The 15,402-nt window shown below is 37.1% G+C and overlaps 2 protein-coding genes across 2 annotated transcripts; both read left to right on the forward strand.

Annotated features, from left to right (window-relative positions):
• LOC109223414 (probable plastid-lipid-associated protein 12, chloroplastic) lies at positions 1,768-9,361 on the forward strand. The gene is made up of 11 exons (XM_019387715.1): positions 1,768-2,088; positions 3,659-3,712; positions 5,564-5,638; positions 6,133-6,252; positions 6,463-6,654; positions 6,816-6,899; positions 6,995-7,087; positions 7,945-7,998; positions 8,079-8,158; positions 8,427-8,534; positions 8,784-9,361. The coding sequence occupies exons 1-11, from the start codon at positions 1,837-1,839 to the stop codon at positions 8,869-8,871; spliced, it is 1,200 nt and encodes a 399-aa protein (XP_019243260.1). The 5' UTR covers positions 1,768-1,836; the 3' UTR covers positions 8,872-9,361.
• On the forward strand, positions 11,431-15,264 carry LOC109223415 (DEAD-box ATP-dependent RNA helicase 41). The gene is made up of 3 exons (XM_019387716.1): positions 11,431-11,534; positions 11,652-11,738; positions 12,152-15,264. The coding sequence occupies exons 2-3, from the start codon at positions 11,696-11,698 to the stop codon at positions 13,690-13,692; spliced, it is 1,584 nt and encodes a 527-aa protein (XP_019243261.1). The 5' UTR covers positions 11,431-11,534; positions 11,652-11,695; the 3' UTR covers positions 13,693-15,264.

A 15,402-nucleotide genomic window follows, 5' to 3' on the forward strand; every position in this document is an offset into this window, starting at 1 on the left:
CAATGAAACTTTAGAATTTCTATTTTAGTAACTGGACGTCCGAATCACGTCAAACCAACTCCCTATCAAATTTGGCAGACAAGTCATAAAAATAGTAATGGACCTGTACCGAGTTCCGGAACCAAAATCCAGATCCGGTATCAACAAAGTCAAACATTGGTCAAATTCTTAAAGTCTTTAAACCTTTAAACTTCAAATTTCGACAAAAAGTGTAACTCAAGCTAGGGACCTCCGAATTCGATTCCGGGCATACTCCCAGGTCCCAAATCATGAAACGGACCCACCAGGATAGTCAAAATACGGATCCGGGTCCGTTTGCTCAAAATATTGACCAAAGTTAACTCAATGGCTTTTTAAGGCATAATTTCATATTTTATCAATTTTTAACAAAAAACCTGTCCGAAAAAAGACCCGGACTGCGCATGTATATCGAGGAAGGCTAAAAGAAACTATCGGAGGCTTCGAAACACAAATTAAGGTTTAAAACTCTAGATGACCTATCGCGTCATCACAATGAACCAGGGGCGAAGCCACCTTATTCGAAGGGGGTTCAGTTGAACCCGCTTCATCGGAAAAATTATTTATTTTTAGTTGCGAATTTCATAAAAAAAAACACAAAAAGGATATATATTAATGTACTTGAACCCACATGACACAAACAGAAGTTGAGAATAATGGTCAAGTGGGTTCAAAATAAGCCCATGAATGGCAGTTCGAAGCTCAGCTTAGGTACTGAATTGAAGTGTCGTTTGTTTAACTTTGCTCCTTTTGCTAAGCGTCTATTTTGAATACACATTTGAATTCATTTTCCACTTCATCACTTTTGTTATAGACGTAGGACTATATTATTTTATTTATTTTTGGCTTGTTGCCTTGCCGTTCCTTTACTTGTCTTTCTTTTTCTTCTTCTTTTTTATGATTTCTTGCTACTTTTATAAACTTCATTTTACTTCAAAAAAATTTAAAACTCTCTACAATGTGAATTTTGGTTATCTTTTTCATAAGTTTTGCTAAAAGAATGAGAGTGCATTATTGAAATTACTTGTAATCTTTAAATTTAGTTTAGTTTAGTTTATCTTGAAATTGTTAATTTGTATTATACTCAAAGTTTTAGCTTGGCGTACAATATTTTCATCTTTAATCATTTTGGATTAATTAGTTTAATTTACAACTTCTTATTTGTTGTGTCTTCCGTTTGTAACTTCGTACGTTATATTTCTTAGAGTTATAATGCGATTTATAAGTTGGTTAAACACTTTTTTGGTTAAAATTGCTAAATTTTCTGAAATAAATTTGTTAATTTATATAGATAAATTTTTTAAACGTTTGAAAGAATTATTTCCCCAACTTTTTAAAAAATGACTTCATTTTGAAGTCGTGATGGAACCAGAAAAAAAGAGCATTGCGCAATGGTGTTTATTGGTGCACTTATACAATTGACTATCGCGATCTCTGGCTGAACTCGCTTGTACAAAATTTTAGGTCCCTCATTAACGTAAATACAAAATATTTCGTGCACTGAGCTGCTCTTTTTAGTTTTTTTTTTTAAAAGAGCAAGAAGAGATCCTACAACTCTTTTTTGTATTCTAAAGGTTTATAATTCAATTTTTATGGCTAAAACGTGATTTTTGGAAAAATACAAATAAAGGAACTATTTCTCTAGATATTCCCATGACCTACATGTGCCACGTGTGTAGCAAACAATTCTCCACGTCGACAAGAAAATCCCAATAATAGCAAATCAAATACTAGAAAAATCTTGAAAAAGTTCGTTGAGGCTGTCCTTAACGGTTTATTATCACTCACACAAACACCTCCCTCCAAAATTCTCAAACAATGGCAACAATGGAAATTGGGAATTTAGGTCTTCGATTTAGGCCTCAAATTCCCATAAATTCAAGTAGAAATAATTATTGCAAGCAATTTCTTGGTCAGAAAAAGCAAAACAAGAAGAGATTTTTAGTATGTTGTGTTGTGGACCAAAAAGAAGCTAAAGTTTCTTCATTTAGTAATGAAGAAAATGCCCTAATTGAAGCTCTTATTGGTATTCAAGGTCGTGGTCGCTATGCTTCTCCTCAACAACTTCAAGTCAGTTCTCACACATTTTTCCCAATTCTTTATTTTTTTCTGAATTTTAGTTCTAACTCTGCTCTATTTAGTGATAGATTTTGAAGCGTTTAGTGATATACGCGAATTATGAGTTTGCTTGAATTTTTTTGATCCATTTTTATTTTATTTAGTATGATAATGACATGGGTTGAACTTAAATGGAGAGTGAGGATTCATGTAGCCCTCAACTAGTTTGGGACTGAGACGTAGTTATTATTATAATTTATTAAGGTGATAATAATACAATAAAGGGCAGCCCAACGCATAAAGGATCCTGCATTTACGCAAGGTCCGGGGAAGGGCTGCACACCAAGGGTATGATAAGATAATACAACGATAGATTATAATAGGGCAGCTGGTGCATAAGGCATCTCGCGTTCACGCGGGGTCGGGGGAAGGGCTTACTCTAAGGGATGTGATGTAGAGAACCTACCCTAATGCACGCATTAGTGGCTGCTTTCATGGCTCGAACCCGTGACCTATGGATCACACTGAGACGACTTTACCGTTGCTTCAAGGCTCCCTTTCAACAATGATAGATTATAATATGGATATTATATAATACTCCATCTATTTCATTTATATAGATGTGTTTGATTAGGCACATTGTTTTTTTTAAAGACTTTTGGCGCATACAAAATAACCTTTAAAACTTATGGTCTTTTATGAGATCTCTATGGCTATAAGAGCATGCCATTAAGGATAAAATGAAAAATTTAAAGTTAAAGAGTTTTCAAATATAGAAACATGTTATTCTTTTTGGAGACCAAAAATGAAAGAATGCCTTATAGAATGGAATAGAGGGAGTACATGCAGGGGCGTACGCAGGATTTTGTGTAACCGGTGTCGACATTTAAAGATATAATCAGATGAACCAATTGTTGTAAAGATATCATATAAAAAATTAAAAAATACAATATGTGATATATGAATAAAACACAGTTAAGTACATTACTACAATTCTACTAAACAAATTTCTTTTTTTAATACAATAGTCTCGTTACGAGGAAAAAAAAGTCTCATTAGAATTAATACTAAATAATTTTTTCCAATTCATTTTAAAATTATTTATTGTGGCTCTAATGCTATAGGCAATTTTATCTTTTTAGCATATATAATATATGGGGAAATTTTTTCTAAAATAAATAAAAACACGAATCTACAGAGACTCGAACTCATGTACTCCATAAGAAAGTTGCAGCGCCCGACCAAGTGAGCTAAGAGCTTTTTGTGTAAAGCAGTGCCACTTTATATTTTTCATCTTTGCATATCAGCTAGATATTCATATGTTTAGCAAAAAGTTTCGATCAAGCGGTGTCGGATGATTGAGTCAAAGTACGTCCGCCCCTGAGTACATGGATTATGAAATGGAGTTGAATATAAGTAAACTTACCCATATAAATGAGTTATGATTTCTTTTTAATTTTAATCTTTTAGGGGTTATTTGGCACAGCCATATGATAATATAGTGATATAATGCAAGAAACAAATAATACACAGGATTGTTAGCTGAGATTAATAATTTAAAGTGATTTTTATGACTATGCAGGAGGTTGAACGCGCTGTTAAAGTTCTTGAAGGATCAGAAGGTGTTTCTGAACCAGTGAGTATCGTTTTCAATACAGCTTCACTTTCATGGATTTAGGAACTCCTTAGACTTGTTAATTGTAATACCACTTTTTTGACGCAAAAGATATTTATTCATAATATTAAAACTAGCTAATACAAAATAGAAGTCTGATCCTGAGGATCAGTAGCTGATAATCCATGCATAGCATGCCGATCACCAAGCATAGCAAGGTTTCTACAACACTTTTCAGAAATAGATTTAACAACACTAGAACCACCCTTGTCTGCCAGCATCCTGGCCAAAACAAAAGGTGGAGGAGACGACCAAACGTCCATTTTATTGAAAGCTGGTAAGATTTCTGCATGCTTTGCTAGGTTGTGGGCGACTTCACTCCCCTGCCTGAAGTTGTGGTGTAGCACCACTTGGTCCATTCGAGCCAGAAGTAACCTGTATGAATTAATAATAGTGTCATAAGCTTTGCATCCATTGTTGATGAATGAAATTACCTGAGTGGCATCAGTCTCTATCTCCAAAGGAAGAAGCTTCCTTTTATTTGCAATGATAAGCCCCAGGTGGAGAGCCATTAACTCTGCGTGAATTGGAGTTTTTGGAGTAATTTTTGAAGCATACCCTATCATCCAGTCCCCATGATGGTTTCTAATTATTCCTCCTATACCACCAGATGCTTTAGCCTTGTCAAAAGCTCCATCTATATTTAATTTATACCAGCCAGTAGGTGGTTTAGTCCAACTAATTGATATGTTAATTTTTTTATCCCAGTTGGATTCACGATCAGTAAGTAAGTTAACATCAATGGACTGGTTGGAAATCCTTTTTAAGGAGATAGGCACGGATGTGTTATTAATATTGTTGTTGTTCCTAGATAACCAAATGTTCCAGATTAAGAAAGGAAACAAAGAGCTCCAGGAAAGGAGTTTGTTGGGTAGGTGTGGGTTCTTCTCCTTGAGGTACATGAGCCAATTTTGGTTGTTTGTATGGAAATTACTTACATCAACTCCTAATTCCTTCCAAAGAGGTTGGACCAACGGGCATGTGATGAAAATGTGTGAGATAGTTTCTGGACCCTTACGACAAATTGTACACTGCTCGTCTATGTTAATACCTATACGAGATAGATAACTACGGCAGGGTAATTTATTATGGTAACAAAGCCACAGGAAGAATTTGATTTTGTTGGGGCAGTGCAAGGTCCGTATCCAATTGAAATCAAGAGAAGAAGGGGTGATTCCCTCAATTATTTAATAACACGATTTAGTAGTAAAAACCCCATTACCATTTTTATCCCAAACTAGAGAGTCGCTATTACAGTCACCTGGGAAGTTAATGGATATAATATTACTTTTTATCTCCTGCGGAATGTCTAACGAAAGATTATTAAGAATCCAGTTGTTTCCCAATCTTATGTCCCTTATATTAAGAGAGGACTCTTCTTTGGTAAGGGGTCCAATCACATAGCTTCTAAGATTGTTAGAGTTTGGGATCCATTTGTTTTCCCATAAGTTTAGGGAAGAAGAGGGGTGAATAGACCAGGACCTACCATTTTGGCAAATTTCCCATCCTTTGATAATATTTTTCCAAATAAAGGATCCCTTTTCACTAGGTTTTTGAGAATATCTACAGAGCATAGTATGAGCCCATAAGTTGGTGGTGTTATTGGCTAATCTCCATGCCAGGCTGGCTAATAAGGATAGTGTTTATAACATTTACTATTGCTGTATCTGAAGGAAAAATCGATACTGAAATAGTAATTCTTCTGCAATTTCTGATTGTGTTATGTTTGACTAAGAAAAATAAATTTTGATTTGAAAGTTTGCAACTTTACGTTTGCCTTGTGATGTTGAAACTGGTTATCAATATTTATAGACGAGCTCGAGTTTGATTGAGGGGCGGTGGCAGCTGATGTTCACGACTAGGCCAGGATCAGCATCTCCTATTCAGGTTACATGCTGTACTTTTTGGTTTATTATACAATTGACTGTCTACATTTATGTCGTTGGCGACAAATTTCAGGCTAGAGAGTTCTAAAGAAGAAATAGTGGTGAACATTGATTTCATTGAGATGCTAAGTAGCTATATCGTGATATGGATTCTGGACTTAACCATTCATAAATCATGAACCCGACAATTTGTGCAAGTAAAGCCATGTTACAAGGTCAACTAGGACAGTAAACCTAGATTATTAATCGTATCTAATGGGGCTGAATTGAGTGCTAAAATGGAATATAAGCACTTGAGCTAATTTGTTCTTTTTGTATGAAAAAATATGAAAGAATTTTAATTCGTTAACCTTGAGCTTGCATTATAAAGCCAGCAAACATCTTCTATGTATTCTTCAGGCCAAAAGATAAAAAAGAACAGAATTATAGCGTTAATGAGGTTTTTTAAATAGTCATTTTTCCTATCCGAGCCTAAACTTGAACACCACTTTGCAGAGAACTTTTGTTGGGGTAGATTCATTCAGTGTGTTTCAAGAAGTGTTCCTTAGAACGAATGATCCACGTGTATCCAACATCGTAAAGTTTTCTGAGGCAATAGGTGAGCTGAAAGTAGAGGTATGAATCTTTTATCCTACTTTCTTGAATAAATATGACTTTGTTCTAAAGTTTACAGAAACATTCGATGCCTGTCCTATCAAATTTATTCCATTTCTGCTCAAACTGTAATATTTTTGTTAAAAAGAAGAAAACATCCAAGTAGAAAGTAATGTGGTTCTTTGATATTGATATCTTACTGAATATATATATCTTTTTTTTTTTCTTCAGGCACTTGCAACGATCAAAGATGGAAAACGAATTCTTTTCCAATTTGATAGAGCAGCCTTTTCGTTCAAATTTCTACCCGTCAAGGTTCCATACCCTGTACCTTTTCGACTTCTGGGAGATGAAGCTAAGGGCTGGTTAGACACGACGTATTTATCTCCATCTGGAAATCTCCGTATTTCAAGAGGAAACAAGGTAGGAGAGCGTAATAATTAGCTAATGATCGTTTTTGCTTTTCCTCACTGGTATATGATATACGTCATGAATATTAGCCAGTAAGCTGTATCTCACAGCTCCTTTTTAACGGGTAATCAGTTAAGCGTTTAAGGGCCACAAGCTATACTGCTATAGTGCAGGGAACTACATTTGTGCTACAAAAGGAAGCTGAACCAAGACAAAATTTGCTTTCATCAATTTCGACTGGTACAAGTGTTGAAAAGGTACAGATGTTACTTTTCGGTGAAAATTCTGTTATAAATGGTCTACAATCTTTCAATTCAATTGGCTAATAATTTTCGTGCTGTGAAATTAACAGGCAATTGATGAATTTATTTCCTTGAACCAAAATGTAGCAAATCCTGAATTGGAACTACTTGAGGGAGAGTGGCAAATGATATGGAGTTCACAGGTATCTGTCCACTCAAACTTCTCTTTCCCTTTCGAATGCCAAAAGTTTGGCATAATGGAAAAGCTCAAAAGCAGACCATTCTATACTTGCTTATGAATAAGATCGATATTCACTAGGTGAAAGGTAGTCGTAAACAATGCAATTTATAGCACATGGAAACTGTAGTATCTGATTAGATACAGTCTAATAGAGCACAACAAATGTGTGCCACCACGAACTGTTGAAAGAATGAGATAGATAGTGAGATTTTCCTCCTCAAGAAGCTACTCTGAACATGCTAAACAAAACCCAAAATTTCGAGAAAGAGAAGGAAAGGATTTAGGTGCCAGTGTACAGAGCCACATGTAATCAGTTGTCGGAAAATTACACTGTACATCTAGGCAAAAAAGAAAATTATGTATATATATATATATTACATACTGATATCCCTTGGCTCTTCCTGGATTTACTTCTTTATATTTTGACCCCCTTAGTGAAAATCCCGGATCCGCCACTGCCTGTGTAACTATGTAAAATGGACTTCTGAATAGAGTCAGCATGAATTATTACCTGACAAAGATGAAAGATATTATGTTAACACTGTTTTAAGACAAAATATTCACCTCTTAGAAGAACATAAGTAGGCCGCAATGCTATGGGTCTAAGTTAAAGCCTATGGCAAATGAAGAAAAGATAAGTTCTACCAGTGTTGTTGTATTATCAGCGGCTTGGGGATTTTAAAATAGGGGATAGCATATACTTTTAATTATGCTGAGTAAAGCTCTTCTTGTGAATTAAGCTTTCACTCATTTAGCACCTGAGTTGTTCGTGAATTGTAAATTCAGTCATATAATTATTGTGTTCATTCCTTTTGTCAGGTTGAAACAGATAGTTGGGTCGAGAATGCTGGCAATGGTCTCATGGGCATGCAGGTGCATAGGACTTTTCATTTTTCTCTTACATCTGCTGCTTTATTTTGTTTTATACTGAATTTGCGATGTTCTTCTTTTAGATTGTCAAACCAAATGGACAGTTGAAGTTCCTGGTCGAAATTTTCTTCGGGATTAGGTTCTCCATGACTGGAAAATATGAGTAAGTCCCCTTCTAAATGCCACTCGAAAATTATCGTAGTCTCCAGTCATATTAATGAAGCAATTACATAGAATCTGAGTATATTAAGATTTCCATTAAACTGATCCAATATGCTTTTCATCATTAACTAAGATTTGTAGCTATCGCCAAGACTTTCTAATTTTGGTGTACGACCTTAGAGAAAATCAAAAGAATAAGTGTTCTCTTATGAAGTTAAAACTGCTAAGTTCTGCTGTCGTTAAGCTTAATTGCTTGGCTTCTAATTCAGGAAATCTGGTAGTAACACGTATGATGTTATAATGGATGATGGAGCATTCGTGGCTGGAGTTTATGGAATTCCAGTTGAAATGGAAAGCAAGTTCACCATAGAAATACTGTAAGATATCTATTGCAGACATAACATCGGCTTTCTAACTATTTTAGCTATACTTTGTCATCGATCGTTACTTTAGCCAAGGGTCTATCGAAAACAGCCTCTCTGCCCTCCGAGGGCAGGAGTAAGGTTTGCGTACATACTACCCTCCCCAGACGCCACTTATGGGAACACACTGGGTTTGTTGTTGTTGTTGTTTGTCGTCGATCGTTATGCTTAATAAATCCTGTTATTTCCATTTGTATAATGCAGATATACCGATGACAAGATCAGAATTTCACGGGGCTACAACAAAATTCTCTTCGTCCATGTACGCGTAGATGGATCCAAAAAGAAGTGATCAAGAGTTGTATAGGCAGATTAAGGCCAATCTGCTATGTTAAAACTTCAAATCATAGTCAAATATTGTCAAACTGTAACTTATATTCAAATTTCCATGTACCTTTCAAAAGTTCGTACAATCAAAACTGCTATATGCCAAAGGATCTCTAGCAGCAGATGTTTATAGGGCAGGGTGACATCCCCTTATTAAACTTAGTATACCATTAGAGCCGTTGGGTATGCAAACAAAGTTCCACATTGGTATCTCAACAGATTGGGAGCCTACATATAAGGCAGGGATCTCTTAATGGTGTGAGACATTTTGGAAAAAATCGTGCGAGCTTGGCCCAAAACGGACAATTCATACCATGTTAAGAGTATTTTTTGGCCATTTTAGCCCATCACGAACTTCGTCATTGGCAAATGGTCTTGTTGTTCTCTTAATCATCACAAATACATTCCAAAATGCAGTGTTTGACCCCTTTTAGTATGTGTTTATTGCTGAGTGATTCCCCTTTTAGTCTGTGTTTATTGCAGAGTGATTGCTCATTTATTTTGAAAGATAGTCGGGAAGTTTCTTCTCTATCAGCAAGCAAAGACGAGCCACTTCCGTTAGTAATGGAAATTCTTTTATTCTTCCTTCACCTTTCGCCATTTGAACTTCACAGCTTGTTTGGATGGTTGTTACCTATCCTATCGTATCGTATTGTTACTTTAAATACAATGTTTGTTTTGATTGTTACTTAAATTTTATTGTATCGTATCGTTAAATCCGTCGTTACGTAACGATGAAATGTGCCACTTTATGTAACGACCGATTTGGTGTGGTCGCGTCGTTTCCTTGTGTTTTTCTCTCAATCTCACCCTTCATTATTATTAAATAATTTTATTTTATCATTTACCCTACCTTTTTATATACCGTATCATAATTTTTCTTTATAATATTGCAAGTTTATTCATCATATCACAGGTGCGTGATCATGAAACTACGCCAAAACGACACAATCCATCCAAACATTGTATTTATCAAACGATACAGTACAATACAATACAATACGATACGATACATTATGAAACGATATGTAACAACCATCCAAACAAGCGGTCAATTGGATGGTATAAAGTAGTCTTTGACTTAACCTAATGTTGAATCCATAATATTCCTCACTTCTTTTCCTTGGGAAAAATTAGGCACATTAGGTTTGATCATGGTTAAATGATAAAAGTCTATGAATAAAACATATATATGTGTATTCATTGGATTAGTATAAACACCGGGTCTAAATTAGTTTTTCTAGGCACCTAGTAAATGCGATGCACCTGTGGACAAACTAAAAAAAAAGAGGGCATATGCCGTGCATAAAGTATCTCACATTCACGCAATGTCCGGGATAGGGCTGCATGGCAAGGGGCCTACTCTGGTGCAAGCATTAGTGACTGATTAAATTGCTCGAACTCGTGATCTATAAATACCAATATTAACATGGATCGGATTAGCCTATAAAATCTTACCTCTTATAGTAAAGTTAGGATTTTTGCATTTTATCCAAAACAAAGGGGTTACAGCGATAATTGTTAAAATGTCATGGTATAGCCAGTTTTCACACTGGTCAATGAAAAATAGCCAGCGTTTATCAAGTCAATGAAAAATAGCCATTATTTTGCTGCAACAGGGACCGGTCCAGTATAATATACGGGAGTTCTGGTGCATTTGTGTACGAACTCCAGCATATTATGCTGGACCGGTATACTTTGCTAACTCCTGTTAAATTTGCGGGAGACTGGAGCACCAGTGCTCCAAACTCCAGTATATTATACTAGACAATTATACTTGCTGGAACTCCCGTAAAATTTGCGGGAGTTCCAGCATAATTATGCTTGAACTCCCGTAAAATTTGCGGAAGTTCCAGCATAGTTATCCTGGAACTCCCGTAAAATTTACGGGAGTTCAAGCATACTTATGCTGGAACTCCCGTAAAATTTGCGGGCGTATTTTTCCGGATTTTGAACAGTATTTTCGCTCAAATTTAAAGTGGCTAAATTTCGATGACTTTTGAAACTTGGCTATTTTTCAACGACGAGTGGTAAAATTCAAAAATAGCCAGATTTACCACTGGTCGTTGAAAAATAGCCAAGTTTCAAAAGTCATCGAAATTTAGCCACTTTAAATCTGAGCGAAAACACTGTTCAAAATCCGAAAAAATACGCCCGCAAATTTTACGGGAGTTCAAGCATAATTATGCTGGAACTCCTGCAAATTTTACGGGAGTTCCAGCAAGTATAATTGTCCAGTATAATATACTGGAGTTTGGAGCACTGGTGCTCCAGTCTCCCGCAAATTTTACCGGAGTTAGCAAAGTATACCGGTCCAGCATAATATGCTGGAGTTCGTACACAAATGCACCAGAACTCCCGTATATTATACTGGACCGGTCCCTGTTGTAGCAAAATAGTGGCTATTTTTCATTGACTTGGTAAACGCTGGCTATTTTTCATTGACCAGTGTGAAAACTGGCTATACCATGATATTTTAACAATATTCCCAAACTTAGCTCCACTTTCAACCTGGAAGCCCAATCTAAGATCCGATAACCCGGATCTCAAACAATATAGTTTCCGATTGCCCCAGAAGCTGAAAAAGAAAAAAAAAAATTGAATCATTATTAGCAACCCAGAAGAGAAGTACGTAGTTGGTCTTTAGATTTTTGAGTTTCTTCCAATTTTCGAATTTTTTTAATCTATGTTTAATTCTGATTTTTTTCTCTTCGAGTTGGTTAATAATTTTTTCTAATTTTACAGGACTCAGATTTATTGAGGATCTTTGTTTTTGGAGTATTTGAGCCATGGAAAGTTCGGTAGCTGCAGAAAATGATAATAATGCCGCAGGTAATTTCCTGAAAACCCCAAGATCATTTTTTTCTTAAAAAAATTGATCATCAGCTTTAGTTGCTGAATTAGCGTAGCAATTGCCAATTAGGGGATTCTGCTCCTTGACTATGTGTTGATAGGCTTACTTATTGGAAGCAATTTACTGTTAAAGATCTTGAGTTGAAGCTTTGTGTGAAAGTACTATGGCTAACATTAGTTTAAACAGAAAGAATGTGAGGAAATGCTGTAAAGGTTTGAGATTTCAAGAGAAAGCTGCAAAATAAGGTGGAAAAAACACTATACAGCTTCTTTTTCCCCTTTTTTGTGTGGTTATGTTGGTACTTGTTTTACCCTTTTATTCGTATGCCGATGGTGTTACCAAGAACATGGTTTAAGTGCTAATGGGAGTGCTGCTTTGATGTCTGTTTCAGAGGATGATGTGAAGGAGAGGTGTTGGGACCAAAGGGAAGCGTTAGCGGGCGAGCCTCGATGTGTTATATGTGGCCGCTATGGTGAGTACATTTGCGACGAGACTGATGATGATATTTGCAGCTTGGAATGCAAAGGTATATTGCTGTCGCGGCTTGCAAAATCGCGGCAACCAACTGCTCGTCCATGTCCTGTGAAGTTACCTGCAACTGATGAGTGCTATTATGTTAGGGATAATGATAAATCTGAAGTGAAACCACTAACAACTGACCAGACTGAACTTCTGAGAAGGAAACTTGATATTGTTGTGAAGGGAGACACTACAGCGCCTCCCGTCTTGTCATTTGCTTCCTGCAAGCTACCTCAGAAGCTTCTCGAGAATATTGAAGTTGCCGGTTATGAAATGCCAACTCCTGTCCAAATGCAAGCAATCCCTTCTGCTTTAGCAGGGCAAAGCTTGCTTGTTTCAGCGGAGACTGGTTCCGGTAAAACTGGCTCGTTTCTAATTCCTATAGTTTCTCGATGTGCAAAAGTTAATGAAGAGCATTTCCAAAACCAGCAGAAACCATTAGCTATGGTTCTCACACCTACTAGAGAACTCTGCATACAGGTAGAGGATCAAGCTAAGGTGCTCGGGAAAGGTTTGCCCTTCAAAACTGCATTGGTGGTAGGTGGTGATGGCATGGCAGGACAGCTCCACCGCATCCAGCAGGGAGTGTCTTTAATTGTGGGAACTCCTGGAAGGCTCATTGACCTTTTAACGAAGCACGAGATTGAACTGGATACTATTTCAATTCTTGTTCTTGATGAAGTAGATTGCATGCTCCAAAGAGGTTTCCGTGAGCAGGTGATGCAGATTTTTACGGCTCTGTCTCAACCTCAAGTGTTAATGTATTCTGCAACAATTCCTAAAGAAGTAGAGCGGATGGCAAGCTCAATGGCGAAAAAGGTCACAGTCATCTCTGTTGGGAAGCCAAATAAACCTAATCAGGCTGTCAAGCAGTTAGCGATTTGGGTAGACTCGAAGCGGAAGAAGCAAAAGCTTTTCGATATTTTGATGAGCAAGCAGCATTACAAGCCACCAGTTATTGTATTTGTGGGTTCTCGACTCGGAGCAGATCTCCTTTCTGAAGCAATAACAGTAAGTACAGGGCTAAAAGCACTGCCAATTCATGGTGAGAAATCAATGAAGGATAGGAGAGAAATTGTAAGGTCATTTCTAGTTGGAGAAGTTCCTGTTATTGTGGCCACAGGGGTGTTGGGTCGAGGAATCGATCTGTTGACTGTGAAACAAGTAATTGTGTTTGATATGCCAAAATCCATCAAGGAGTATGTGCACCAGGTTGGAAGGGCATCTAGAATGGGAGAGGAAGGTACAGCAATTGTCTTTGTGAATGAAGAGAATAAGAAATTGTTCCCCGAGTTTGTTGAAACTCTTAAAACATCTGGTGCTGCAATTCCCCGAGAGCTTGCTAATTCATGGCATTCTGTTGGCTCTTTCTCTGCTGGCAGAGGTCAGAAAAAACGAAAACATGGTTATTGAAGATCTCCTTTCCGCTTCCTCTACATGAAGCTCCCCCTGCTAAGAATGAAGATACTTATCCTCTCAAGCTCTCCTCTACTGCAAATGTTCTGCCATTACCACAACTGCTTCTTAGACCTGGTTGTCAACCTGTCTTGGTTGGACATTAGTGCTTGAGTATTTATACATGTGTATACTGTGTAGTGTGTTACATCTTGATTCTTCTCGTGCTAAAAGGATGCTTCTCATTTGAAAACACCTGGTCAACTGAAAACCAGCCCTGGAACTTCAATTATTTAGTGATGGACATGAAGGGTGCACTCCTCAAAGCTTAAGAACTGAAATGTAGCTGACTGCGATGTTGACGGAATGCTGCAGTTCATACTCGTTCTTTAGGTGATCTCTTCGGCCTTAAAAGTCAAGAGGATATAAGGTTTTGGCGATGCTGGTTATATCTGCGGTTGGACTGATAAGCATTCACCTTAGTCATTAACTGCTCACTGAAAGTTTAAGCATACATGACAGTTTTGGTGACATATATATTGTTCACCAAATTTGTCGTGATTGATTTTCCTCAATGAGTATATACCGTTCTATGCTTGACTTGACAGTTCGCCTCACGGGGCACGGATGCCTTTGCCTGTGTTTTCAGATTTGGAAGAATTCTGATAAGCAAGACTGCCAGAGGTGTTTCAAAACGCGGGTTAAGCAGCATATTGTAAATGTTGGCAGGCAACCTTCTACTTGTCAACCAGAAGGAGCAAGCAGCGGGAAAAGGAGGAGATTTGGAGGCGGCTGTTACTAGTTGAATACAGGTAGAGGATCAACTCTTAGTAGTTGAGAACTGTGCACTATATTCATATCATTCCGTTTTCCCTATTAAACATATAGATCCGCAGGCAGATACATGAGCAAAGTCACCATTTGCTCTGATGCTTGAAGTGGCTTGCAATTTGAACCCTCACAAGAGGAGAACATGCCTCACCATTTAATAACATTGAAAGATCGTTCCAGAGAAAATGAAGGCAGGCTTCGACATATTCTATCACATCTTGATTGTACTGGATTTTATTTAACTAAACCTCTTAAAGCTCCTGTATAAATTTCTCTAACATCCGGCTTAATGGGCTTGATATCTTGCAAAACATTAGGGATCAGGTGCTAGACCTCTAATGCTTTGCGAGATATCAAACCCATTAAGCCACAAGTTGGAGTGATTTATACAGGAGCTAGAAGAGGTTTAGTTAAATCGTAAATCCCGTACAACCTAGATGTGAAAGAATTTGTTGAATACTTTTCTCTTGAAGGATGTGTTATAATTATTTAAATGGTCAGACGTGTTCTTTGATGCTTGCTCTGATCAAATTGGAAGTCTCTTCCAAGCATCAAACATTTGGCATCTTTGTTTATCTGCCTGAAGATCTATATATTGACAAGTGATATGCATTTATGAGGTGCAAGTAAGGAGTGCAGTGTCCTTGAATCCTATGAATGATATTGTGGTGTAATTTAATATTTAAAAGAGATAATGTGGTGTCACCAAGGCAATGTTGTTGGGTATGATTTATCAAGTCTGTTCCAGGTTTAGAGAAATGAATTGATTAGGTATAGCAGCAAAACCAAAGTACTTCTTTGGGTTTACACTCTTCTAGGATAATGCAAATATGTAAAAACACTCGGTGCGGCTAAGGAGCACATTATCCACATTACCAATTCCACCCCCCCCCCTAG

The sequence above is a fragment of the Nicotiana attenuata genome, chromosome 3 (assembly GCF_001879085.1).
Source record: "Nicotiana attenuata strain UT chromosome 3, NIATTr2, whole genome shotgun sequence".
Lineage (NCBI taxonomy): Eukaryota > Viridiplantae > Streptophyta > Magnoliopsida > Solanales > Solanaceae > Nicotiana > Nicotiana attenuata.

Bases quoted from the DNA above. Each gene is read 5' to 3' on its own strand.
- LOC109223414 (XM_019387715.1), top strand. From the start codon at position 1,837: ATGGCAACAATGGAAATTGGGAATTTAGGTCTTCGATTTAGGCCTCAA. The intron at 6,655-6,815 runs GTAGGAGAGCGT...GCTATAGTGCAG, and splicing joins GTATTTCAAGAGGAAACAAG to GGAACTACATTTGTGCTACA. The intron at 7,999-8,078 runs GTGCATAGGACT...TTCTTCTTTTAG, and splicing joins ATGGTCTCATGGGCATGCAG to ATTGTCAAACCAAATGGACA.
- LOC109223415 (XM_019387716.1), top strand. From the start codon at position 11,696: ATGGAAAGTTCGGTAGCTGCAGAAAATGATAATAATGCCGCAG. The intron at 11,739-12,151 runs GTAATTTCCTGA...TGTCTGTTTCAG, and splicing joins AAATGATAATAATGCCGCAG to AGGATGATGTGAAGGAGAGG.